General features: G+C 39.0%; 1 protein-coding gene and 1 long non-coding RNA gene across 3 annotated transcripts in view; one reads left to right on the forward strand and one right to left on the reverse strand.

The window, feature by feature from the left end:
* Window positions 1-15186, forward strand: part of LOC143684966 (uncharacterized) — a 29376-nt gene extending 14190 nt beyond the window's left edge. The window contains exon 3 of the long non-coding RNA XR_013176293.1: window positions 15132-15186. This is a non-coding gene — a long non-coding RNA (uncharacterized LOC143684966). The remainder of the gene's footprint in view (window positions 1-15131) is intronic.
* Window positions 1-26925, reverse strand: part of HECW1 (HECT, C2 and WW domain containing E3 ubiquitin protein ligase 1) — a 257016-nt gene that overhangs the window by 126507 nt on the left and 103584 nt on the right. For both annotated transcript variants that reach the window (XM_077119360.1, XM_077119358.1), the window contains exon 5: window positions 18856-19025. In XM_077119360.1, coding sequence (XP_076975475.1) covers window positions 18856-19025 — 170 coding nt within the window. The remainder of the gene's footprint in view (window positions 1-18855; window positions 19026-26925) is intronic.

Raw genomic sequence — 26925 nt, forward strand, 5'->3', positions numbered from 1 at the left:
TTTTTTTTTGCTGCGTTTTTTTCTGAAAATTAAAAGCTTCTACCATTATTGTGGATTTTAAGCACTTTCTTCATATGCAAGTATCCTAACCAGACGTCTTTTGTCATAATTGTTACATGTGTGGTATGGTAGCACATAGCACATAGCTTGGCATCTGAGTTTCCTAGGCTACTCCAAGCAAATGCCACTATACAATGGGAATTTTTTTTAATTAAAATTAAATTAAAAAATTAAATTAAAATTAAAAAAAATTTACAACAAACAAACAAAACAATAAGATATCATTCCATTCTACATATATAATCAGTAATTCTTAATATCATCACATAGTTGCATATTCATCATTTCTTAGAACATTTGCATCAATTTAGAAAAAGAACAAAAGACAACAGAAAAAGAAACAAAACGATAATAGAGAAAAAAAAGTTATACATACCATACCCCTTACCCCTCGCTTTCATTTATCACTAACATTTCAAACTAAATTTATTTTAATATTTGTTCCCCCTATTATTTATTTTTATTCATATGTTCTACTTGTCTGTTGATATGGTAGATAAAAGGAGCATAAGACACAAGGTTTTCACATTCACAGAGTCACACTGTGAAATCTATATCATTGTTCAATCTTCATCAAGAAACATGGCTACTGGAACACAGCTCTACATTTTCAGGCAGTTCTCTCCAGCCTCTCCACTACATCTTGAACAACAAGGTGATATCTACTTAATGCATAAGAATAACCTCCAGGATAACCTCTCAACTCTGTTTGAAATCTCTCAGCCATTGACACTTAGTCTCATTTCACTCTTCCCCCTTTTGGTTGAAAAGGTTCTCTCAATCCCTTGATGTTAATTCTCAGCTCATTCTAGGGTTTTTCTCAGTCCCTTGATGCTGAGTCTCAGCTCATTCCAGGATCTCTGTCCCATGTTGCCAGGAAGGTCCATACCCCTGGGAGTCATGTCCTACGCAGAGAGGGGGAGGGTGGTGAGACTGCTCGTTGTGTTGGCTGGAGAGAGAGGCCACATCTGAGCAACAAAAGAGGCTCTCTTGGGGGTGACTCTTAGGCCTAAATTTTAAGTAGACTTGACCTACCCTTTGTGGGGTTAAGTTTCATATGAACAAATCCCAAGACTGGGGCTCAGCCTGTAGCTTTGGTTGTCCACACTGCTTGTGAGAATATCAAGAATTCGACTTGGGGAAGTTGAATTTCTCCCCGCTCTCACCATTCCCCAAAGGGGGCTTGCAAATACTTTTCCAGTCACTGATCAAATCACTCTGGGATTCATGGGGGCATCACTCTGGACAAACCAACAAAACCTCATGTCCTACCTGAGATTTCAAGTACTTATGACATTCAATCAAACTATCTACATAAGTTCTATTAGGAAACGCTCTAGTTAAAATCTAAATTTTGTAACAAATAAACATTTTTTGCTTTAGTCTCACACATAAGGTGATATTTTAAAAATATTAATTACCATCTATTTTTAGCACCCTGCAATAATGACATTCCTTTATTCTTCCTCATGCAAAAACATTTTAAAAATGTGTACATTGTACATTTCACTATTGCTATACACTGTAGGTATTCCTAGATTATACCATCTCAATCTTTAACATCTATCTTTCTTTCTGATTTCATTTATGTCCCCAGCCCTCCCCCCTCTATCATTCTCACATGCAGCTTCATTCAGTATTTTAACATAATTATATTACAGTTAGGTAGTATTGTGCTGTCCATTTCTGAGGTTTTGTATCCAGTCCTGTTGCACAGTCTGTATCCCTTCAGGTCCAATTACCCAATATCTTACCCTATTTCTATCTCCTGATGGTCTCTGTTACCAATGACATATTCCAAGTTTATTCACTAATGTCAGTTCATATCAGTGAGTCCATACAGTATTTGTCCTTTAGTTTTTGGCTAGTCTCACTCAGCATAATGTTCTCAAGGTCCATCCATGTTGTTACGTACTTCATAAGTTTATTCTGTGTATTAGTTAGATTCAGTTGTCAACTTGGCCAGGTGAGCATACCTAGTCTTGTTGCTGCGGACATGAGCCAATGGTATGTGAACCTCATCTGTTGCCAATTACATCTGCAGTCAGCTAGGAGGCGTGTCTGCTGCAATGAGTGACGTTTGACTTAATTGCCTGGTGCTTAAATGAGAGAACGCAATGTAGCACAGTCTAAGCAGCTCAGCATTCCTCATAACAGCACTAGCAGCTCAGCCCAGGCCTTTGGAGATGCAGAAAGAAGTCACCCTGGGGAAAGTTGTTGGAACCCAGGGGCCTGGAGAGAAGACCACCAGAGATCATCCTGTGCCTACCACATACGAAAGAACCTCAGTGGAAAGTTAGCTCCCTTTCCTCTGAAGAACCAACAAAATAAATTCCCTTTTGTTAAAAGCCAATCCGTCTCTGGTGTGTTGCATTCCAGCAGCTAGCAAACTAGAACATTCTGTCTTAAAGCTGCATAATATTCCATCGTATGTATATACCACAGTTTGTTTAGCCACTCGTCTGTTGATGGACATTTTGGCTGTTTCCATCTCTTTGCAATTGTAAATAAAGCTCCTATAAACATTGGTGTGCAAGTGTCCGTTTGTGTTTTTGCCCTTAAGTCCTCTGAGTAGATACCTAGCAATGGTATTGCTGGGTCATATGGCAACTCTATATTCAGCTTTTTGAGGAACCGCCAAACTGCCTTCCACAGTGCTTGCACCCTTTGACATTCCCACCAACAGTGGATAAGTGTGCCTCTTTCTCCACATCCTCTCAAGCACTTTCATTATCTGTTTTGTTGATAATGGCCATTCTGGTGGGTGTGAGATGATATCTCATTGTGGTTTTGATTTGCATTTCTCTAATGGCCAGGGATGTTGAGCATCTCTTCATGTGCCTTTGCACCATTTGCATTTCCTCTTCTGAGAAGTGTCTGTTCAAGTCTTTGTCCCATTTTGCAACTGGATAGGCTGTCTTTTTGTTGTTGAGTTGAACAATCTCTTTATAAATTCTGGATACTAGACCTTTATCTGATATGTCGTTTCCAAATATTGTCTCCCATTGTGTAGGCTGTCTTTTTACTTTCTTGATGAAGTTCTTTGATGCACAAAAGTGTTTAATTTTGAGGAGCTCCCATTTATTTATTTATTTCTTCAGTGCTCTTGCTTTAGGTTTAAGGTCCATAAACTCGCCTCCAATTATAAGATTCATAAGGTTTAAGGTCCATAAACTCGCCTCCAATTATAAGATTCATAAGATATCTCCCTACATTTTCCTCTAACTGTTTTATGGTCTTAGACCTAATGTTTAGATCTTTGATCCATTTTGAGTTAACTTTCTTTTTTTTTCGATCTACTCAATTTATTTTGACATTTGTTCCTCCTATTATTTATTTATTTTTAATCCATATGTTTTACTCATCTGTCCATAAGGTAGATGAAAGAAGCGTCAGACACAAGGTTTTCACGATCGCACAGTCACGTTGTGAAAGTTGTATCATTATACAGTCATGTTCAAGCAACATGGCTACTGGAACACAGCTCTACATTTTTAGGCAGTTCCCTCCAGCCTCTCTGTTCAAAGTGATAGCTGTTTAATGGGTAAGAATAACCTCCAGGATAACCTTTTGAGTCTGTTTGGAATCTCTCAGCCGTTGATACTTTGTCTCATTTCTTTCTTCCCCCTCTCGATTGAGAAGTTTTTCAATCCCTTGGTGCCAAGTCCCAGCTCATTCTAGGATTTCTGTCCCACATTGCCAGAAAGGTTCATACCCCTGGGAGTCATGTCCCACGTAGAGAGGAGGAGGGCAGTGAGTTTGCTTGGCGTGTTGATTGAGGGAGAGATGGCCCGACGCTTCTTGCCTACGGATCCTCAGCCTCCATGGCTTTGCCTCTGAAGTTATTTTTCCTCCAGTGTGTCCCTTCTCTTAGCCCCCCAGTCCAAACTGGCAGGGGCTCTGTCTATACAGGTCCCACAGCACTGTCGTTGGCTTTCAATGCCGTAGCCTTGGATCATGCCCATAAGACATAAGGAATTTCCACAAATCCTTCCTGGATAACTCCGTGTCCGGTCTTGGCTTTCTCTGAGATGATGGCTGACTGGTTCCATGTTTGGTTAAAACCTCATGTGGGGCACTATTCTCTGGGTTCTCCCCTCCTGGAAGCCCAGAATTTTCCAGAGCCTCAGTTTCTGGTTTCTTTGTACCCAAGAGTTCAGTTCTCATCTGATCTCTTTCCTGTCACATTCCCTGTAAGCTGCGAGGAGAAACCAGACTGCACTTTCCACACTGAATTTGCAGACCTCTTCTGCTAAATTTCCAAGTTCATGCCTTTGAAAATCTGCCTTCCAGCCAAAGCCACTGGTCAATTTGCAGATTATCTGCTGTTTTAAAACAAGGATTGCCTTCTTTGCAGTTTGCGGTAACACACATGCCTCCTTTCTGTCTAAGGCCTCATCAACGGTTTCTTCAGAGTCCACATTTCTACCAACAGTCTCTTCAAGCATTCTAGGCCTTCACTGTCAAGCGCTTCTATTGTAGTTTGCTAGCTGCTGGAATGCAATATACCAGAAACAGAATGGCTTTTCAAAGGGGAATTGAATAAGTTGCTAGTTCACAGTTTTAAGGCCAAGAAAATGTTCCAGATAAAACCAGTCAGTACACATGTTCAATCTAAGGCATCCAGGGAAAGATACCTTGGTTCAAGAAGGCTGATATAGTTCAGGATTTCTCTGTCAAGTAGGAAGGCACACGGTGAACAGAGGCAAGGTTTCTCTCTCATCTGGAAAGGCACATGGCAAACACAGCATTAACTGTGAGCTTTGTCTCCTGGCCTCCTGTTTGATGAAACTCCCTGGTAGGCGTTTTCCTTCTTCATCTCCAAAGGTCGCTGGCTGGTGGACTCTCTGATTCTCCTAGCTATGTCATTCTCTGCTCTCTCAGAATCTCATGGCTTTTCTTGAGTTAACTTTTGTATAGGGTGTGAGATACGGGTCCTCTTTCATTCTTTTGCATATGGACATCCAGTTCTCTAGGCACCATTTATTGAAGAGACTGTTCTGTCCCAGGTGAGTTGGCTTGACTGCCTTATCAAAGATCAAATGTCCATAGATGAGAGGGTCTATATCTGAGCACTCTATTCGATTCCATTGGTCAATATATCTATCTTTATGCCAATACCATGCTGTTTTGACCGCTGTGGCTTCATAATATGCCTTAAAGTCAGGCAGCGTGAGACCTCCAGCTTCGTTTTTTTTCCTCAAGATACTTTTAGCAATTTGGGGCACCCTGCCCTTCCAGATAAATTTGCTTATTGGTTTTTCTATTTCTGAAAAGTAAGTCATTGTGATTTTGATTGGTATTGCATTGAATCTGTAAATCACTTTAAGTAGAATTGACATTTTAACTATATTTAGTCTTCCAATCCATGAAAACGGTATGCCCTTCCATCTATTTAGGTCTTCTGTGATTTCTTTTAACAGTTTTTTGTAGTTATCTTTGTATAGGTCTTTTGTCTCTTTAGTTAAATTTATTTCTAAGTATTTTATTCTTTTAGTTGCAATTGTAAATGGAATTCGTTTCTTGATTTCCCCTTCAGATTGTTCATTACTAGTGTATAGAAACACTACAGATTTTTGAATGTTGATCTTGTAACCTGCCACTTTGCTCTATTCGTTTATTAGCTCTAGTAGTTTTGCTGTGGATTTTTCAGGGTTTTTGACATATAGCATCATATCATCTGCAAACAGTGATAGTTTTACTTCTTCCTTTCCAATTTTGATGCCTTGTATTTCTTTTTCTTGTCTAATTGCTCTGGCTAGAACTTCCAACATGATGTTGAATAACTGTGGTGATAATGGACATCCTTGTCTTGTTCCTGATCTTAGGGGGAAAGTTTTCAATTTTTCCCCATTGAGGATGATATTAGCTGTGGGTTTTTCATATATTCCCTCTATCATTTTAAGGAAGTTCCCTTGTATCCTATCCTTTGAAGTGTTTTCAACAGGAACGGATGTTGAATCTTGTCAAATGCCTTCTCTGCATCAATTGAGATGATCATGTAATTTTTCTGCTTTGATTTGTTGATATCGTGTATTACATTAGTTGATTTTGTTATGTTGAACCATCCTTGCATACCTGGGATGAATCCTACTTGGTCATGATGTATAATTCTTTTAATGTATTGCTGGATTCGATTTGCTAGAATTTTGTTGAGGATTTTTGCATCTATATTCATTAGAGAGATTGGTCTGTAGTTTTCTTTTTTTGTAATATCTTTGCCTGGTTTTGGTATGAGGGTGATGTTGGCTTCATAGAATGAATTAGGTAGCTTTCCCTCCACTTCAACTTTTTTGAAGAGTTGAGCAGGGTTGGTAGTAATTCTTTCTGGAATGTTTGGTAGAATTCACATGTGAAGCCATCTGGTCCTGGGCTTTTCTTTTTGGGAAGTGTTTAATGACTTATTCAATTTCTTTACATGTGAGTGGTTTGTTGAAGTCATCTATTTCTTCTTGAGTCAAAGTTGGTTGTTCATGACTTTCTAGGAAGTTGACCATTTCATCTACATTGTTGTATTTATTAGCATAAAGTTGTTCATAGTATCCTGTTATTAACTCCTTTATTTCTGTGGGGTCAGTGGTTATGTCTCCTCTTCCATTTCTGATTTTATTTATTTGTGTCCTCTCTCCTCTTCTTTTTGTCAATCTTGCTAAGGGCCCATCAATCTTATTGATTTTCTCATAGAACCAACTTCTGGTTTTATTGATTTTCTCAATTTCATTTATTTCTGCTCTAATTTTTGTTATTTCTTTCCTTTTGCTTGCTTTGGGGTTAGTTTGCTGTTCTTTCTCCAGTTCTTCCAAGTGGACAGTTAATTCCCGAATTTTTGCCCTTTCTTCTTTTTTGATATAGGCATTTAGGGCAATAAATTTCCCTCTTAGCACTGCCTTTGCTGCATCCCATAAGTTTTGATATGTCATGTTTTCATTTTCATTCACCTCGAGATATTTACTGATTTCTCTTGTAATTTCTTCCTTGACCCACTGGTTGTTTAAGAGTGTGTAGTTGAGCCTCCACATATTTGTGAATTTTCTGGCGCTCTGCCTATTATTGATTTCCAACTTCATTCCTTTATGATCCAAGAAAGTGTTGTGTATGATTTCAATCTTTTTAAATTTGTTGAGACTTGCTTTGTGACCCAGCATATGGTCTATCTTTGAGAATGATCCATGAGCACGTGAGAAAAAGGTATATCCTGCTGTTGTGGCGTGTAATGTCCTATAAATGTCTGTTAAGTCTAGCTCATTTATTATAATATTCAAATTCTCTGTTTCTTTATCGATCCTCTGTCTAGATGTTCTGTCCATTGATGAGAGTGGGGAACTGAAGTCTCCAACTATTATGGTAGATGTGTCTATTTCCTTTTTCAGTGTTTGCAGTGTTTGCCTCACGTATTTTGGGGCATTCTGGTTCGGTGCATAAATATTTATGATTGTTATGTCTTCCTGTTGAATTGTTCCTTTTATTAGTACATTATATCCTTCTTTGTCTCTTTTAACTGTTTTACATTTGAAGTCTAATTTATTGGATATTAGTATAGCTACTCCTGCTCTTTTCTGGGTGTTATTTGCATGGAATATCTTTTCCCAATCTTTCACTTTCAACCTATGTGTATCTTTGGGTCTAAGATGTGTTTCCTGTAGACACATATAGAAGGATCCTGTTTTTTAATCCATTCTGCCAGTCTATGTCTTTTGATTGGGAAATTCAGTCCATTAACATTTAGTGTTTTACTGTTTGGGTAATACTTTCCTCTACCATTTTGCCTTTTGTATTATATATATCATATCTGATTTTCCTTCTTTCTACACTCTTCTCTACATCTCTCTCTTCTGTCTTTTCATATCTGTCTCTAGTGTTCCCTTTAGTATTTCTTGCAGAGCTGGTCTCTTGGTCACAAATTCTTTCAGTGATTTTTTGTCTGAAAATGTTTTAATTTCTTCCTCATTTTTGAAGGACAATTTTTCTGGGTATAGAATTCTTGGTTGGCAGTTTTTCTTTTTTAGTAATTTAAATATATCATCCCACTGTCGTCTCACCTCCATGGTTTCTGCTGAGAAATCTACACATAGTCTTATAGGGCTTCCCTTGTATGTGATGGATTGCTTTTCTCTTCCTGCTTTCAAGATCCTCTCTTTCTCTTTGAACTCTGACATTCTGACCAGTAAGTGTCTTGGAGAACGTCTATTTGGATCTATTTCCTTTGGGGTGCACTGCACTTCTTGGATCTGTAATTTTAGGTCTTTCATAAGAGTTGGGAAATTTTCAGTGATAACTTCTTCCATTAGTTTTTCTCCTCCTTTTCCCTTCTCTTCTCCTTCTGGGACACCCACAACACGTATATTTGTGCATTTCATATTATCATTCAAGTCCCTGAGTCCCTGCTCATATTTTCCCATTCTTTTCTCTATAGTTTCTGTTTCTTTTTGGATTTCAGATGTTCCATCCTCCGGTTCACTAATCTTACCCTCTGTCTCTTGAAATCTACCATTGTAGGTTTCCATTGTTTTTTTCATCTCTTCTACTGTACCTTTCATTCCCATAAGTTCTGTGATTTGTTTTTTAGATTTTCCATTTCTTCTTTTTGTTCATTCCTTGCCTTCTTCATATCCTCCCTCAATTCATTGTTTTGGTTTTTGATGAGGTTTTCCATGTCTATTCATATATTCTGAATTAATTGTTTCAGCTCCTGTATGTCATTTGAACTGTTGGTTTGTTCCTTTGACTGGGTCATATGTTCAATTTTCCTGGTGTGATTTGTTATTTTTTGTTGGTGTCTAGACATTTAATTACCTTAATTAATTTATTCTGGGGGTTGCTTTCACTTATCTTACCTAAGGTTTTCTTGCTAAATGAGTTTGTTGTCTATCTATTCTTTGACCTTCAGTTCAGCTTTTTCTGGACCTCTAGCTTAGGTTTTGTTTAACAGAGTATAATTTTTCAGTTCTTGTTTTCTTGTTTCTTGCCCTGCTTGTAAGGTGCCTTTTCCCTCCCCACCCTTAAGAGGGTCTACCTAGGTAATATAGACTCCAGCCAGGTTTTCCTGGACTAAACTGGCCTCCTATCAGGGGAAAGCAGTCACCTGTGTCAGTTTTCCCTGAGGGTGAGACCCAGCAGGTTAAAAGACTTTCCTGTGAAGTTTCTGGGCTCTGTTTTTCTTATCCTGTCCAGTATGTGGCACTTGTTTGCCTGCGGGCCCCACCAGCAAAAGATGTTGTGGCACCTTTAAGTTTGGAAGGCTCTCCCTGCTGGGGCCATGGTGGAGACAGAGGAGAGGTTGTAGGCTGGTTTTAATGGCTTCAGATTGCCAAGCCCTGGGTTCTGAATTCCTTGAGAGAGGGATTCCACCTGAGTTGGGCTTCACCCCTCCCCTGGAGAAGGCACAGGCAGGAGACAGCCCTGAAAGCAGTCCGTTTCTACCTATGCCTGGGGCAGTTGCAGCCTGAATAGTCCCTTTGTTGAATCCAGAGGCAGCCAAGCCTCCATAGGGACAGCCACAAAAACCTCCATTTCGTCCCCTTTCCTTTTTTTTGGTTAGCCCAATAAGCGACCCCCGCCTTGACCAGGTTCGCCTGATTGGGAGCCTATTTTTAGTAGTCAGAATTTGCTAATTAATGCCACAATTGGTGTTTGATTGGACTCAGTCCCTGCTACTGTTAGAGTATCTTTCCTTTCCCTCTGGGAAGCTGCCTGTGGGGGAGGGGCACCGGGCACTGCAGCTTGGGGAACTCATGGTTCTGGGGGTGCTCGCAGCTGGTCCAGCTGGTCCAGACTGGGGTACGCTGTGTGTCCGGTCACTGTTGTGGCTCCGGGAGCTGTTCTGTACTGTTTCTCGTTATTTAGTAGTTGTTCTGGAGGATGAACTAAAATGCACACCTTCTTAAGCCACCATCTTGGACCCTCCTACAATGGGAATTTATTTGTTTACATTTAGAGTTTGAGAAAATTTTCAAATCAAGGCATTATCAAGGTGATGCTTTTTTCCCTAAGACTGGCTGCCGGTGATCCCTGGCTCCTCTGCCTTATGGTAAGGCACATGGCAGTGACTACTGGTCTCTTTCTTCTCTTCTGGGTTTCATTGCTTTTGTCTTCTTGCTTCTGTGGCTTCCTCTCTCTCTCTCTCTCTCTCTGTATTCCATTTATAAAGAACTCCAGTAATAAGATTAAATCCCATTCTGAATAAGGTGGGTCACATCTTAACCTCATCAAAAGATCCTATTACAATGTGTCATGGTCAGGTTCATGTGTCAACCTGGCCAAGCTGTGGTACCTGTTTGTCTGGTTGGGCAAGTGCTGGCCTGTCTGTTGCAATGAGGACATTTCATAGAATTAGATCATGATCACGTCACCCACATCCACAGCTGATTCCATTTGTAATCAGCCAAAGGGGAGTATCTTCTGCAATGAGTGATGCTCAATCTAATCACGGGAAGCCTTTTAAGGAGGATTCAGAAGAGACAGGCTCTTCCTGTTTTGGCTGGCGAGCTTCTCCTGTGGAGTTCATCCAGACCCTCCATTGGAGTCGTCTGCTTCACAGCCTGCCTTGTGGTTTTGGACTTTGGATTCCCACGGTCACGTGAGACACTTTTATAAATTTTATATTTTCGAGTGTTCTTTGTTGATTCTGTTTCTCTAGAGAACCCTAACTAATACACAATGGGTTCACACCCACAGGAATTGATTAGATTTGAGAACATATTTTGGGGGGATCCATGAAGCTTCCAAAAGCCAATGTCAGTAGTGTGAAAGAGCAGATTTGTCCTGAGCAGTAATTACACAAGATGCTGGAAGGAAAGTTTATGAACTGGAATTCAACAGACTTCTGGTAATGCTGGCACATCCTCATGAACAAGTTTGTGTCTACTGCTTCCTGGTACATTTGTGGATGGTCTGCCTGGTACAAGGCATAGCATAAGGACTTCTTTCTCCCTTTCCTTTTTGGCTGGAGCTCAGCAAGTGACAGGCACACTGGTGCCAAAGAGCAATTGCTCCATGGAATGATTTTTGAATAGTAACTTGGCATTCTTGGCATAAACATAATTTGGTGAAACCTTTTTATTTTGCAGAATTCAATTAGCTAATCTTTTATTTAGGATAGTGGCTTACACTTTTATGAGAGACTGGGATGTAATTTTCCTTTATTGCACTGACCCTGCCAGATTTTGGTATCAAAGTTTCACTGACTTTATAAAACAAGTGGAGAAGTGTTCTCTCTTTTTTTTTTCCCTCTAGAGGAATTTGTATAAGATTATTATTTTTTCATTAAATGTTTGGAAAAATTCAACAGTGACAACATCTGGCCTATAGATTTCTGTCTCAGCTTTAGTAAGTTGTGTTGTTCTAGAAAATTTCCATTTCAACTGCATTTTAAAATTTATTAGCATAAAGTAGTTTATAATAGTCTCATATATTTTTAATATTGTGAGATCATATATTTTGGCTTTGTCAATACTCTCTATTATGCATTTGTTTTTATTTGCATTGATTCCTACATTCATCTTTATTATATTAGCACATTCCCACTGCTGTCTTTGTGTTTCATATGCTGTAAATTTTGTAGCTTCTTGAGATGCACACTCATCACTGATTTTCAATCTTTCTTCTTTCCTAATATATGCATTTAAATCTATAACATTCCTCCTAACATCTACTATAGTTGCATCCTACAATTATTTTCCTTAAACTTTTTTTTTGTATGTTGTGTGGTGGGATCACATTTCATTGTTTTTCCATGTGAATATCCTGTTATTGCAGCACTATTTGTTGAATTTTTTGTTTTACTTGTTTTTTGATTGCTTGCTTGTTTGTCTTTTTTTTGGGGGAAGTACACGGACCGGGAATCAAACTCATATCTTCCACATGGCAGGCGAGAATTCTACCACTGAACTACCCTTGAACCCCCTTTCCTTAAACTTTCAATTTTGAAACAATTTTGTTGTAAAAATATAAAACTCATACAGAGAACTTCAACATACTCCTTTGCCCAGACATATATCCAGATCTGCCAACTTTAAGATTTTGCCACATGTGCTGTATCTTTCTGTCATCTCTGTATTTACCAATCTGTCTCTCTATCTTTCTGTCTGTCCATCTATCTATCATTCTATTTGTCTATATACCTATCAATTTGCTAAACATTTGAGAGTAGGTTATATATATCATGTTCCTTGAACATATAATACTTCCACCACATTTTAATATATCATATATTTATTATTTAGTGAAAAATATTTTCTAATTTCTGTTGTGATTCTTCTATGACCAATAGATTCTTTTTATGGAGTATTTTCCTTAATTTTCTGAGCAGTTGTAGGTTTTCTATTTTTCTTTTACTATATATGTCTAGTCTTTTAGGCTTAAAAATACATAAAACAGTATTTAAAATTTACATCTGGTAACTTCACTAATAAGCCATCCATCTATGGGTGTGTCATAATTGTCACTACGGTTGGATCCTTTTAATTAATCCAAACCAAACAAGTGCTGGTTGCTTTGAAGTTCTCTGATGTCATCACAAAGGCTTTTTTTATTTTAAAAATGTAATCAAGATTTTCTAGTTGTTTTCATGTCAGGGTGCCATATGCTGCTTCATTATGTCACAAACAGAAATCCCTGCTTCTGTTCTTGACCCTTTCTAATCCATTCCACACAGACTAGTAGGAGGTTTTTAAAATAAAATTTTAAGCAGAGCATGATGTTTTCCTTTTCAACATGTTCCAATAGCTTCTTATCTCACCTGGAATAAAACTTCAACTCCATTCCACAGCATACAAGGTACTGGTCCCTACCTCTCTCCTCAATTCTGTCTTATACCATCCCACCTCACCCCCACACTCAGTGAGCTTCTGTCTGAACATGCTAAGCTCATGACACCTCAGGCCTTCACACCAGCTGCTTTCTGTCTGGAAGTCTGACCTAACCAGGTCTTTCTGGCTTTGGGTCTCAGTTCATGTGACAGTGACTCAGCAAGGCCTTCCTTGACCAGGCCTATGGGAGGCAGCCCCTCTCAATCTTAATCTTACTCATCATTACTACGTGATACTTCCTTCATGTTACTCAACTGTCATTGAAATTACCTCGTCAATTTATTATTGTGTTTCTGATATTAGAATATAGACTCTGCAAGGCAAGATCTTGTCTGCTTTCCTTACTAGTGAAAGTTGAATTATCAGAAGATGTAGCCAAGACTGAGACTACTGGTCTTTCTAACCCAGAGAGCAGAATCATAGTTGCAAGCGCATGTGTGGATATTAATTTACCCAGGGCTGGAAGGCAGAGAAAGCGAGAATGAGGTGGAGACAAAACCCCCCCAGGGCCCAGGGTAGATGTTCATATTTGCTCTTTTCAGTTGATATTTCTGGGATTCTACTTTTTAGGACTTCCTTGTTTTATTTAGAGGTCTAAGTAAATTCTCTACATGAGCAGTCTGAATTTATAACCCAAGACTCCTCAGTTGCTGCTGTTTCTGTTTAACTTCCCTGTGGAACTATAATCTTATAAGTGCTCATTAAATCCTCTCAGGAAAGTACACAGACACGAAGATCAAGGAAAGTGTTCCCTGGGTGAAAATAGTTTCTAATTAGAGTAATAATAAAGAAGAGGGAATTGATCAATCAAGAGGGAAATCTTTTATCTTTTACAGTTTGCATTATGTTTAAGATGTATTTTTCTCAATTTCCCCTTCCCCTTTTAAACACTGCAATAGGAATTTTCACATTAGATTTAGCACATTAAAATCAGTAAAATAATATACTTCAGGTTTTAACTTGCATAAATTTACAAAAATCATATAAGGCTTTAATGAAACATCAATAATAGAAATAAAGTCAACATTTAAAGTAAACATTAAAGGATATTCTTACTATTAAGTGCAGGCAAGTCCCATGATTTCTCATTGAATGTCCTTTGTATGTTAGTTAATAAATAAAGAAAGTAGTAGAGCTTGGTTCTCAGTTACCTTCTTGCATAGAAATTTATGGACTTGCAGAAATCCTGTAGGAGCAGGGAATCTTCATTGTACTCATCATGGTGCAATGTGAGACCCAGAAGCCAATACTAGCATATGTTTGTAAGAAATGAGGGAACCACATTGGATGTGTGAAGTAAAACCACTTTAATAGCCCATCACTTGATTCACTCACACCGCAATCTCCTGCCACATTACATTTCTAATCAGTACCCTAAGAACTTTGTGTGTCATGTCTTGGCAGCTTTTCACATGGAATAAGTATCCTTCTTTTACTTGGAATAGCTACTCCTCTCTCCCTTGGAACCTTTGTATATGTTATTCCTTCTGGAACTGTTACCTGCTTCCCGTACCCAATTACAACTTTTAATCACCTTTCAAGGCACAAGCTCAGTAGCAACTTCACCTCAGGGCTCTCTCCCTGGGATTCCAGGCAGTCTTTTCACATATTGACTGGACATTTATTTATTGTATTGCATCCTCACACCAGGCTGAGAGGCCTTATCTATCTTTGTGTCCTTCCATTGGCTTCTCTGGCTACTACAGGGTAGATATTCAACAAATATTTCTTAAATGACTGAATAACTAACCACAAGAAACTTACTGCCTGTCACCTTGCTTTCCCCATTCTTAAAAATCCTCATTTATCCTTCAAACATAGCCTCCTGAGGTAGGGGTTCCCATGGTTAGATGGCAAGTCCAATTTAAACGTCTCAACATTTGTCTTTGGCCTTATCACCCCACGCAATAGACTTTAACTTTTTCTTTTTCTTCTGAAAGAGGAGGTATCATGATCACTTTGTTTTTTTTTTTTTTTTGCATGGGCAGGCACCGGGAATTGAACCCAGTTTCTGAATGGCAGGTGAGAACTCTGCCTGCTGAGCCACCATGGCCTGCCCCATGATCACTTTGAGTATCTGATAAAAGTTATGGATATTCTCTCCAGAATTTAATTATAAGTACTTACAAACAAAACTTATTACAGTCTCAGGGTATTTTGAAACCACTTAAAACCCTCCCAAGATCTCCAGGTTAAGAACCTCTGCCTTGAATGATTTGATCATTTAAATAAATGACAAAAGCCTTGAATCTTTATTCCATACAGATGTTTTCCATGGAAGTCACTGGTGTTTATGTATCATTCAGACCTTTTCATGCGGTAAGTATTCATTGAGTGCCTACTAAGAGAAGTGTAATTTGGAGGTAAGAGGACAGGTACTGAAGCGAGACTACCTGGTTCAAATTCTGGTTCTGCCATTTATCAACTGTATGACCTTGGGAAAATTACTTAACCTCTCTGTGCCTTGGTTTCCTCATCTTCAAATGAAGATAATAATAGTACTTGTCTCATAGGGCAGTTGTAAAAATTAAATGTTATGTAAATCATTTAGAACACGCTAGGCATGGTAAGCCCTTTCTATTTTCTGCTGTTAGTAGGTTCCAAGAACTGGAGCTATCAAGACGAATTGGATGCAATTCCTTTATTTGAGAAGTTCAGAATCTAGCAGGTAAAACAGATGGGCAAATAAAAGAAAGCCTGGTAGTGCTGTGATAGAGGTCGCCACAAGAAAGCTTGGAGGAAGGAACAATTTGATCCTGAGGGCTGGGGGAGTTGGGTGGGCTGGGGGAAGTAAATCAGGAATGCCCCTTACATGAGGTGCTATTGTAGGTGGGAATTGTTTTATAGATTAGTTGAGGATGTACATTTTAGGCAGATATAAGCAAAAACACAATATATGCAAAGTCCCAGTCATGTGAAAGCATGGAGGGTATTTGGTGGTAGCAGCCACCATGAATGGCCTTAGCCCAAGGTTTGAGCTGAAGGTGGTGGGAATTGAATTCCATGACCCCATAAGAGGCCTTATTCAACACCTGATCAAGCACCTTCGCCTCTGCCTTCATCTATTACAGAGTCAGGAAAGTGAAATATAGTTAGTTCTCATTATTCACAATAGTTATTTTCTATAAAGTCACCACAAATACTAAAGCGAATACTAAACTGCTGCTGCTAGGGGAAATATAGGGTGAGGGTCTCTTGAGCCTCTGGTCACATTTTCATCAACCAATTTTATGCTGTTTTAGTTTAATGGCACCTTATTTAATATATATTGTTGATTCATTAAAACAACTCACTGCCAACAGCATTATAACTCATTGACTGAATAACATGCTTATAACACAATTTTCTCGGTAAGGCACATCACAGCCCTCTCGCACTTAGGAACGCTGGATAGCCCTTCAGTACTACATGTGAAGACCATTTTAAACAGCAAAATGGCCAACAAAAAGCAAAAAAATGAGAAAAATATGGCACTAACTATATCGCAGAAAGGATACGTTTACAGGATGAGAGCTGAAACGAGTAAGCAGAGTGTCACCTGTTCTACACAGCTGGAATCACATGCAGTGGGCAACTCAAATTTTTTGCCCTCTGCACATCTGCAAATGACTGCATATTGCACGTACTGATTTTTGGGGTAACCAATTTTTTAGCGAGTGGGCAAATTCACAAATGTGGAGTCTGTCAATAATGAGCATCATCTATGCTCAGTTTTCCCAGCCACTTTTTGAACCAGGTGAGGTCGTATGACACATTGACAGGAAGTTGCTAAGAAGGGCTTCTCTTCCAGTTAGGAAAGCAAGGCCTTGTAAGGAGAAGGCTTCCTCATCCTTCCTGCTTTCTTTCCACCTGAACCTGGGCTTAAGGTTTTAATACAGGAGGATGAGAGTCACCTGTTAAGAACAGAGCCAGAGGAGGGCCAGGAGAGCTCGAGTCCCTGGTGGCTTCTCAGTAGCTGCACTGCTGCTCTGCCTCCCTCCAGACTTCTTGTCGGTGAGAGTTATCACAGCTGGCCTAGCTTCCTTTTTCTTGGAGCCAAATTCATTCCTTCCCAACATAATTGGGAAGCAATGCCCGGACCACAGAGGCCTTGGGGGCTCTGCAGAGGACATAAGATTTTGACATTTGGGCAATGGGCACTACAATATAATTTAAGGGTACAAAAATATAATTGAAGGTACAAAAGTTTTGCAGCCAAGCAAACTTTGGTTCAAATCCTAAAGGTTTTTTTTGGTTCAAATCCCAAAAGCCAGTTACTAGCTGTATAAACCTGACAAATCAGTTTATCACCCATCTCAGCCTCATCAGGGAGAGATCTGTTGAGATCTCTTTTAGAACAGTAACTCTAACCATAGCACATTGGAGGGAATGGAGGAAGTAGAGAGGAGAACACCAGTGAGAGCTTGCTAGTAAAATGCATTTTAATTAAAGGCTCAGAAATAATTTCAGAATTTAAAGTGGATTCTAGTTGACATTTTTAGCCAAAAAACATGATTACGCTGGACTTCACAAATGTCCTCTGAGTCTTATAATGCTGTGATGACTGAATATCAGTCATAAATAAAAATAACAGCTGCTCTAAAGGTGTTCAGAAGAGAGGGTTTTGCATGTACTGTCAATAGCATAGGACTTTATATTATCCTCATGAACACGGCGAGGAGTCCAGAAATAATTTGAGAGAATAGCCAGGACTGAAGGAGCAAATAATTAAAAATTCATTATTCCATGCTAGGACACTATTAGAACTTTCAAATCCGTTGATAACTAAAGTTAGTAGGAAGTTTGAATACAACTTTATTTCCCTTAAGTCCACTTAAAAGCTTGAATGGAGTTTATCTATCAAACCCAGAGTTAATTAAACCTAGGAAGTAGATGGTGTAATTTAAGAGACAATGAAAAAATTATGCCCCATATTATCTAATTAGGCTTTTTTTGTCAAGGGTGCTTGGAAGTTCTACACCAGAGATTATTTGTTTTGAATAACAAAGGAAGGAACCGTTCCAAAGCAAGTGCCTTGGGTAAAAAAGGCAAGTTTCCATTAGCCTGATGAAGATCATCTGAGGCTCAGATTGAGGATAATTGATTTCTCCAATTTATACAGCTAATAACTGGCCAAGCTGAGATCTGAACCAAAGTTTGTGTGATCCCAAAGCTATACTTTTAGCCCTTGACTTATACTGCCTCCACTCTCCTGCCCTAAGCCTCCCTGGCAAACATGTACTTTGCAGGTTTACATCCTCAAGGTAAAGCATGAGAGGAAGCTAAAGGAGATGTGACAGTTCTTCTGCATGAGTCCTTGAAGAGAGAATGCAGTCACTGTGAGGCTGAGCCTGACGTCTGATTATGCTTGAGATCCTCCTATCTCCTGGCTGGCAGAAGGGCCTTTATTTGACAAAACGAAACAACATATTCATTACTCTAGCAAGCTGCCTAGCACTGTGCAAACCACAAAGAGGGCATGAAAAATATGGCTTGATGTTTATTTAAAATAATAAAAAAAAGGAACCCAACCGGGGAATATTCTGGGGCTTTATTGATGTACCCATCCCATGAAACTGACAGATTCATGGAAAACTGGCCCAGAAGGCCACGTTTAAAATTTGCTACTCTTGCTTAAGGATCACATGGCTGCGAAGAGCTATTGTAAAATGGAACGCTCAGGTGGAAACACTTCTCTTCCCTCTCCCACACAAGGGACAGAGATAAGGCTGTACCCCTTGGAGGCTCGTTTCAGCTTCAGTTGAAGAGCCTATCATTATGGCTACTGAGTAGCTACAATGAAGAGTTCCTGGTAGTTGGCATGAGGGACTTGATCAAGATTCCTAGGAGTTGCCACCCAGAGAGAAGGCTCCCTTTTGAGACCTAGAGAGTCATGGGTTTGGCAGAGGAATCTGGCACTCTTTGAGTAGAAGGATGAATGCATGGGCTGGTTCATTGACCGTCATTTGGCTTTGTTTCCTAGGCTACTTTTCACACCTACCACACTCACCTCAGCCTGCCAGATGGGGTTGACCGTGTTGCCTATGATCTTGGACCTCCTTTCCTGTCCGTGGTGAGGTAGGGCAGGGAAGATGCTGTGCTTCCCAGGTTGAATGGAAATCTTTAGATAAGGGTCTGGGTTGAAAAACATCCCTTTCTTCAGCCCCATGGCCTGGAAATCTATAAAATAAAGGATATTTTCATTTAAATATATTTAATTTTTAAATATATTTAAATAATAATAATATAATTAATTTTTAGTAATAAAAATAATTAATTGTAAGGTTAAAAGATCAGATCACGCCTGATCTGATAGGGAAAAAGCCTATCTAAATCAGAAAAATATTTCCAATCTCTAGACTATTTTTCACCTTCTTGAAAATAAGGGCTAATGTGTCTACAGAATCCACTCTATGGAAAATTTTCTGGCATGTGTTCAATTATGTTCTTTGTGAGAAACCCTTTTTTTTTTATTAATTAAAAAAAAATAACTAACAAAACATTTAGAAATCATTCCATTCTACATATACAATCAATAATTCTTAATATCATCACATAGTTCCATATTCATCATTTCTTAGTACATTTGCATCGATTTAGAAAAAGAAATAAAAAGACAACAGAAAAAGAAGTAAAACGATAATAGAGAGAAAAAAAAAACTATACCTCACATGCAGCTTCATTCAATGTTTTAACATAATTACATTACAATTAGGTAGTATTGTGCTGTCCATTTCTGAGTTTTTGTATCCAGTCCTGTTGCACAGTCTGTATCCCTTCAGCTCAAATTACCCATTATCTTACCCTATTTCTATCTCCTGATGGTCTCTGTTACCAATGACATATTCCAAGTTTATTCACTAATGTCGGTTCATATCAGTGAGACCATACAGTATTTGTCCTTTAGTTTTTGGCTAGTCTCACTCAGCATAATGTTCTCTAGGTCCATCCATGTTATTACATGCTTCATAAGTTTATTCTGTCTTAGAGTTGCATAATATTCCATCATATGTATATACCACAGTTTGTTTAGCCACTCATCTGTTTATGGACATTTTGGCTGTTTCCATCTCTTCGCAATTGTAAATAATGCTGGTATAAACATAGGTGTGCAAATGTCCGTTTGTGTCTTTGCCCTTAAGTCCTCTGAGTAGATACCTAGCAATGGTATTGCTGGGTCATATGGCAATTCTATATTCAGCTTTTTGAGGAACTGCCAAACTGCCTTCCACAGTGGTTGCACCCTTTGACATTCCCACCAACAGTGGATAAGTGTGCCTCTTTCTCCACATCCTCTCAAGCACTTGTCATTTTTCTGTTTTGTTGATAATGGCCATTCTGGTGGGTGTGACAGGATATCTCATTGTGGTTTGATTTGCATTTCTCTAATGGCCAGGGACGTTGAGCATCTCTTTATGTGCCTTTGGGCCATTTGTATTTCCTCTTCTGAGAAGTGTCTGTTCAAGTCTTTTCCCATTTTGCAATTGGATTGGCTGTCTTTCTGTTGTTGAGTTGAACAATCTCTTTATACATTCTGGATACTAGACCTTTATCTGATATGTCGTTTCCAAATATTGTCTCCCACTGTGTAGGCTGTCTTTCTACTTTCTTGATGAAGTTCTTTGATGCACAAAAGTGTTTAATTTTGAGGAGCTCCCATTTCTTTCTTTCTTTCTTCAGTGCTCTTGCTTTAGGTTTAAGGTCCATAAAACCACCTCCAATTGTAAGTTTCATAAGATATCTCCCTACATTTTCCTCTAACTGTTTTATGGTCTTAGACCTAATGTTTAGATCTTTGATCCATTTTGAGTTAGCTTTTGTACAGGGCGTGAGATACGGGTCCTCTTTCAGTCTTTTGCATATGGATATCGAGTTCTCTAGGCACCATTTATTGAAGAAACTGTTCTGTCCCAAATGAGTTGGCTTGATTGCCTTATCAAAGATCAAATGTCCATAGATGAGAGGGTCTATATCTGAGCACTCTATTTGATTCCATTGGTCAATATATCTATCTTTATGCCAGTACCATGCTGTTTTGACCACTGTGGCTTCATAATATGCCTTAAAGTCAGGCAGCGTGAGACCTCCAGCTTCGTTTTTTTCCCTCAAGATACTTTCAGCAATTTGGGGCACCCTGCCCTTCCAGATAAATTTGCTTATTGGTTTTTCTATTTCCGAAAAATAAGTTGTTGGGATTTTGATTGGTATTGCATTGAATCTGTAAATCAATTTTGGTAGAATTGACATCTTAACTATGTTTAGTCTTCAATCCATGAACACGGTATGCCCTTCCATCTATTTAGGTCTTCTGTGATTTCTTTTAACAGTTTTTTGTAGTTTTCTTTGTATAGGTCTTTTGTCTCTTTAGTTAAATTTATTCCTAAGTATTTTATTCTTTTAGTTGCAATTGTAAATGGAATTCGTTTCTTGATTTCCCCCTCAGCTTGTTCATTACTAGTGTATAGAAACACTACAGATTTTTGAATGTTGATCTTGTAACCTGCTACTTTGCTGTATTCGTTTATTAGCTCTAGTAGTTTTGCTGTGAATTTTTCAGGGTTTTCAACGTATAGTATCATATCATCTGCAAACAATGAGAGTTTTACTTCTTCTTTTCCAATTTTGATGCCTTGTATTTCTTTTTCTTGTCTAATTGCTCTGGCTAGAACTTCCAACATGATGTTGAATAACAGTGGTGAAAGTGGACATCTTTGTCTTGTTCCTGATATTAGGGGGAAAGTTTTCAATTTTTCCCCACTGAGGATGATATTAGCTGTGGGTTTTCATATATTCTCTCTATCATTTTAAGGAAGTTCCCTTGTATTCCTATCCTTTGAAGTGTTTTCAACAGGAAAGGATGTTGAATCTTGTCAAATGCCTTCTCTGCATCAATTGAGATGATCATGTGATTTTTCAGCTTTGATTTGTTGATATGGTGTATTACAGTAATTGATTTTGTTATGTTGAACCATTCTTGCATACCTGGGATGAATCCTACTTGGTCATGATGTATAATTCTTTTATTGTGTTGCTGGATTCGATTTGCTAGAATTTTGTTGAAGATTTTTGTATCTATATTCATTAGAGAGATTGGTCTGTAGTTTTCTTTTTTTGTAATATCTTTGCCTGGTTTTGGTATGAGGGTGATGTTGGCTTCATAGAATGAATTAGGTAGCTTTCCCTCCACTTCAATTTTTTTGAAGAGTTTGAGCAGAGTTGGTAGTAATTCTTTCTGGAATGTTTGGTAGAATTCACATGTGAAGCCGTCTGGTCCTGGACTTTTCTTTTTGGGAAGCTTTTGAATGACTGATTCAATTTCTTTACTTGTGATTGGTTTGTTGAGGTCATCTATTTCTTCTTGAGTCAAAGTTGGTTGTTCATGCCTTTCTAAGAACTTGTCCATTTCATCTACATTGTTGAATTTATTAGCATATAGTTGTTCATAGTATCCTGTTATTACCTCCTTTATTTCTGTGAGGTCAGTGATTATGTCTCCTCTTCCATTTCTGATCTTATTTATTTGCATCCTCTTTATTCTTCTTTTTGTCAATCTTGCTAAGGGCCCATCAATCTTGTTGATTTTCTCATAGAACCAATTTCTGGTCTTATTGATTTTCTCTATTGTTTTCATGTTCTCAATTTCATTTATTTCTGCTCTAATCTTTGTTATTTCTTTCCTTTTGCTTGCTTTGGCATTAGTTTGCTGTTCTTTCTCCAGTTCTTCCAAGTGGACAGTTAATTCCTGAATTTTTGCCCTTTCTTCTTTTTTTGATATAGGCATTTAGGGCAGTAAATTTCCCTCTTGGCACTGCCTTTGCTGGGTCCCATAGGTTTTGATATGTTGTGTTTTCATTTTCATTCACCTCGAGATATTTACTAATTTCTCTTGTAATTTCTTCCTTGACCCACTTGTTGTTTAAGAGTGTGTTGTTGAGCCTCCACGTATTTGTGAATTTTCTGGCACTCTGCCTATTACTGATTTCCAACTTCATTCCTTTATGATCTGAGAAAGTGTTGTGTATGATTTAAATCTTTTTAAATCTGTTGAGACTTGCTTTGTGACCCAGCATATGGTCTATCTTTGAGAATGATCCATGAGCACTTGAGAAAATGGTGTATCCTGCTGTTGTGGAGTGTAATGTCCTATAAATGTCTGTTAAGTCTAGCTCATTTATTGTAATATTAAAATTCTCTGTTTCTTTATTGATCCTCTGTCTAGATGTTCTGTCCATTGATGAGAGTGGGGAAGTGAAGTCTCCAACTATTATGGTAGATGTGTCTATTTTCCTTTTCAATATTTACAGTGTATTCCTAATATATTTTGGGGCATTCTGGTTCGGTGCATAAATATTTATGATAGTTATGTCTTCTTGTTGAATTGTTCCTTTTATTAGTATATAGTGTCCTTCTTTGTCTCTTTTAACTGTTTTACATTTGAAGTCTAATTTGTTGGATATTAGTATAGCTACTCCTGCTCTTTTCTGGTTGTCATTTGCATGAAATATCTTTTCCCAACCTTTCACTTTCAACCTATGTTTATCTTTGGGTCTAAGATGTGTTTCCTGTAGACAGCATATAGAAGGATCCTGTTTTTTAATCCATTCTGCCAGTCTATGTCTTTTGATTGGGGAATTCAGTCCATTAACATTTAGTGTTATTACTGTTTGGGTAATACTTTCCTCTACCATTTTGCCTTTTGTATTATATATATCATATCTAATTTTCCTTCTTTCTACACTCTTCTCCACACCTCTCTCATCTTTTCATTTCTGTCTCTCATGCTCCCTTTAGTATTTCTTGAAGAGCTGGTCTCTTGGTCACAAATTCTCTCAGTGACTTTTTGTCTGAAAATGTTTTAATTTCTCCCTCATTTTTGAAGGACAATTTTGCTTGGTATAGAATTCTTAGTTGGCAGTTTTTCTCTTTTAGTAATTTAAATATATCATCCTACTGTCTTCTTGCCTCCATGGTTTCTGCTGAGAAATCTACACATAGTCTTATTGGGTTTCCTTTGTGTGTGATGGATTGCTTTTCTCTTGCTGCTTTCAAGATCCTCTCTTTCTCTTTGACCTCTGAAATTCTAACTAGTAAGTGTCTTGGAGAACGCCTATTTGAATCTATTCTCTTTGGGGTGCGCTGTTCTTCTTGGATCTGTAATTTTAGGTCTTTCATAAGAGTTGGGAAATTTTCAGTGATTATTTCTTCCATTAGTTTTTCTCCTCCTTTTCCCTTCTCTTCTCCTTCCGGGACACCCACAACACATATATTTGTGCGCTTCATATTATCATTCAATTCCCTGAGTCCCTGCTCAAATTTTTCTATTCTTTTCCCTATAGTTTCTGTTTCTTTTTGGATTTCAGATGTTCCATCCTCCAGTTCACTAATTCTAACCTCTGTCTCTTGAAATCTACCACTGTAGGTTTCCATTGTTTTTTTCATCTCTTCTACTGTATCTTTCATTCCCACAAGTTCTGTGATTTGTTTTTTCAGACTTTCCATTTCCTCTTTTTGTTCATTCCTTGCCTTCTTCATGTCCTCCCTCAATTTATTGATTTGGTTTTTGAAGAGGTTTTCCATTTCTGTTCATATATTCAGAATTATTTGTCTCCGCTCCTGTATCTCATTTGAACTATTGGTTTGTTCCTTTGACTGGGCCATATCTTCAATTTTCCTGGTGTGATTTGTCATTTTTTGCTGGCGTCTGGACATTTAATTACCTTAATTAGTTTATTCTGGAGATTGCTTTCACTTATCTTACCTAGGGTTTTCTTGCTAGATGAGTTTCTTGTCTATCTGTTCATTGACCTTCAGTTCAGCTTTTTCTGGGCCTCTAGCTTAAGTTTTGTTTAACAGAGGGTAAATTTTCAGTTCTTATTTTCTTGTTTCTTGTCCTGCTTGTAAGCTGCCTTTTCCCTTCCTACCCTTAGGAGGGTCTACATAGGTATTACAGACTCTAGCCAGGTTTTCCCGGACTAAGCTGGCCTCCTTTCTGGGGGAAGGAATCACCTGCATCAGTTTTCCCTGAGTGTGAGACCCAGCAGGTTGAAAGACTTTCCTGTGAAATCTCTGGGCTCTATTTTTCTTATCCTGCCCAGTATGTGGCGCTTGTCTGTCTGTGGGTCCTGCCAGCAAAATATGTTGTGGCTCCTTTAACTTTGGAAGGCTCTCCCTGCTGGGGACGTGGTGGAGACAGAGGAAAGGTTGTAGGCTGGTTTTAATGGCTTCAAATTGCGAAGCCCTGGGATCTGAATTCCTTGAGAGACGGATTCCACCTGAGTTGTGTTTCACCCCTCCCATCGGGAATTTCAGGTGGTAGAGAGCCCTGAAAGCAGCCTGTTTCTGCATTAGGGACAATTGCAGCCTGTGAAATCCCGGCGCTGAGTCCAGAGGCAACCAAGCCTCTGTAGAAACAGCCGCAGAAGGCTCTGTTTCATCCCCTTTCCTCTTTTTCAGTTAGCCCAATAGGCGACTTCCGCCTTGATCAGTTTCGCCTGAGCTGGGGGCCTATTTTTAGTAGTCAGAATTTGTTTATTAATGCCACTATTGGTGTTTGGTTGGACTCAGTCCCTGCTACTGTTGGAGATTCCTTCCTTTCCCTCCGGGAAGCTGCCTGTGGGGGAGGGGCGCCGGCTGCCGGCTGCTGTGGCTTGGGGAACTTGCTCTTCTGAGACTTGCAGCTGGTCTGGAGACTCGCAGCCAGTCCGGGAAGCCGCCTGTGGGGGAGGGGTGCCGGCCCCTGTCCGCCGCGGTTTGGGGAACTCGCTGTTCTGAGACTCGCAGCTGGTCCGGGAAGCCACCTGTGAGGGAGGGGCGCCGGCCACCGGCCGCCACGGCTTGGGGAACTCACTGTTGCAGAGACTTGTAGCCGGTCCAGCGGGTCCAGACTTGGGTACGCTGTGTGTCCGATCTCTGTCGTGGCTCCAGGAGCTGTTCTGTACTGTTTCTGGTTATTTAGTAGTTGCTCTGGAGGACGAACTTGAATGGTCAAGATCACATCTCCATGGAAACAGCCTAATCAAAAGTTCCCATCCAACGATGCATCTGCCCCTTCCCTGAAGAATGGCTAATGGCATCTGGGTTCCTCTGTCACATGGTAAGGCACAGGGAAACATGTGTTGGACCTTCTCTGCTGGGTTGGTTTCACAACTGGCTCTCACAACGTTCCTCTGCCCATGTGTCTTCTGGCCACCGCCTCCAGAGAGTAATCTGTGAGAAACTCTTGTAATAAGTCAATCCAACAGGCGTTAGGTTTACTGCAGTCTTCATGAAAGGACCATTGGCCCTTTATAGACTTCAGATAATGGGATAATGGGATTGGGGGTGAGAGGCTATGAGTCACCCTAGGAAAGGTGGGTGGACACAGAAAGAGGAAACTCAACTTTGGGAGTTTGAAAGGTGTAAAATTCCTCTGTAAAGTGGGGATGTAGAAAAAATAAGCACTGTAGTGTCATGGTAAATGAGATTTTCACTGAGCAAGGAGAGAGCAAATTAGGAAAATAAGGAGAAAGGGGAGTGTTAAAAGAGCAAAAAGCATGGACGGTGGAGGAAATGTAAAAGAAAAAAAACACATGGCCTCCATCAAGCAAAGTCTCTATCACCAAGGAGAGGTTTGAGCAACCACGTTGTCAGGGCGAGCAAGTCTTTGAAAATCAAGGTGTTCCATCTAATTTAGGATGTCTGATCATGTACAATTTTCATGATATTAAAAAAAAGAGGGAGATTAAGATTATAGTTGTGGGATAACAAAATCATTTTATTATATTTACTGGAAATATATTTATTGTCTCAAAAAACATAATTAAAAAAACATTTCTATTGTTGACTTATTTCCCCCCAAAACATAATTCTTTTTATAAGTGAAAGAAACAGAGGGCAAGAAACAGTGAATCAGTAAATCTTAATTATAGTAGAGGTTGTGAGATGCTTAAGTAATTTGTTACTGATGCAAAAGTACAGAAGTTATGTGAATTTACTTAAAAGTTATTTTGAGTTGATTTAAGGTTATTTCCATGATGCAATTATTCTTACTCTCTTGCATTACAATACACTGCCATGAGGGGGAAATCGGTAGAAAGAACGG

The sequence above is a fragment of the Tamandua tetradactyla genome, chromosome 1 (genome assembly GCF_023851605.1).
Source record: "Tamandua tetradactyla isolate mTamTet1 chromosome 1, mTamTet1.pri, whole genome shotgun sequence".
NCBI lineage: Eukaryota > Metazoa > Chordata > Mammalia > Pilosa > Myrmecophagidae > Tamandua > Tamandua tetradactyla.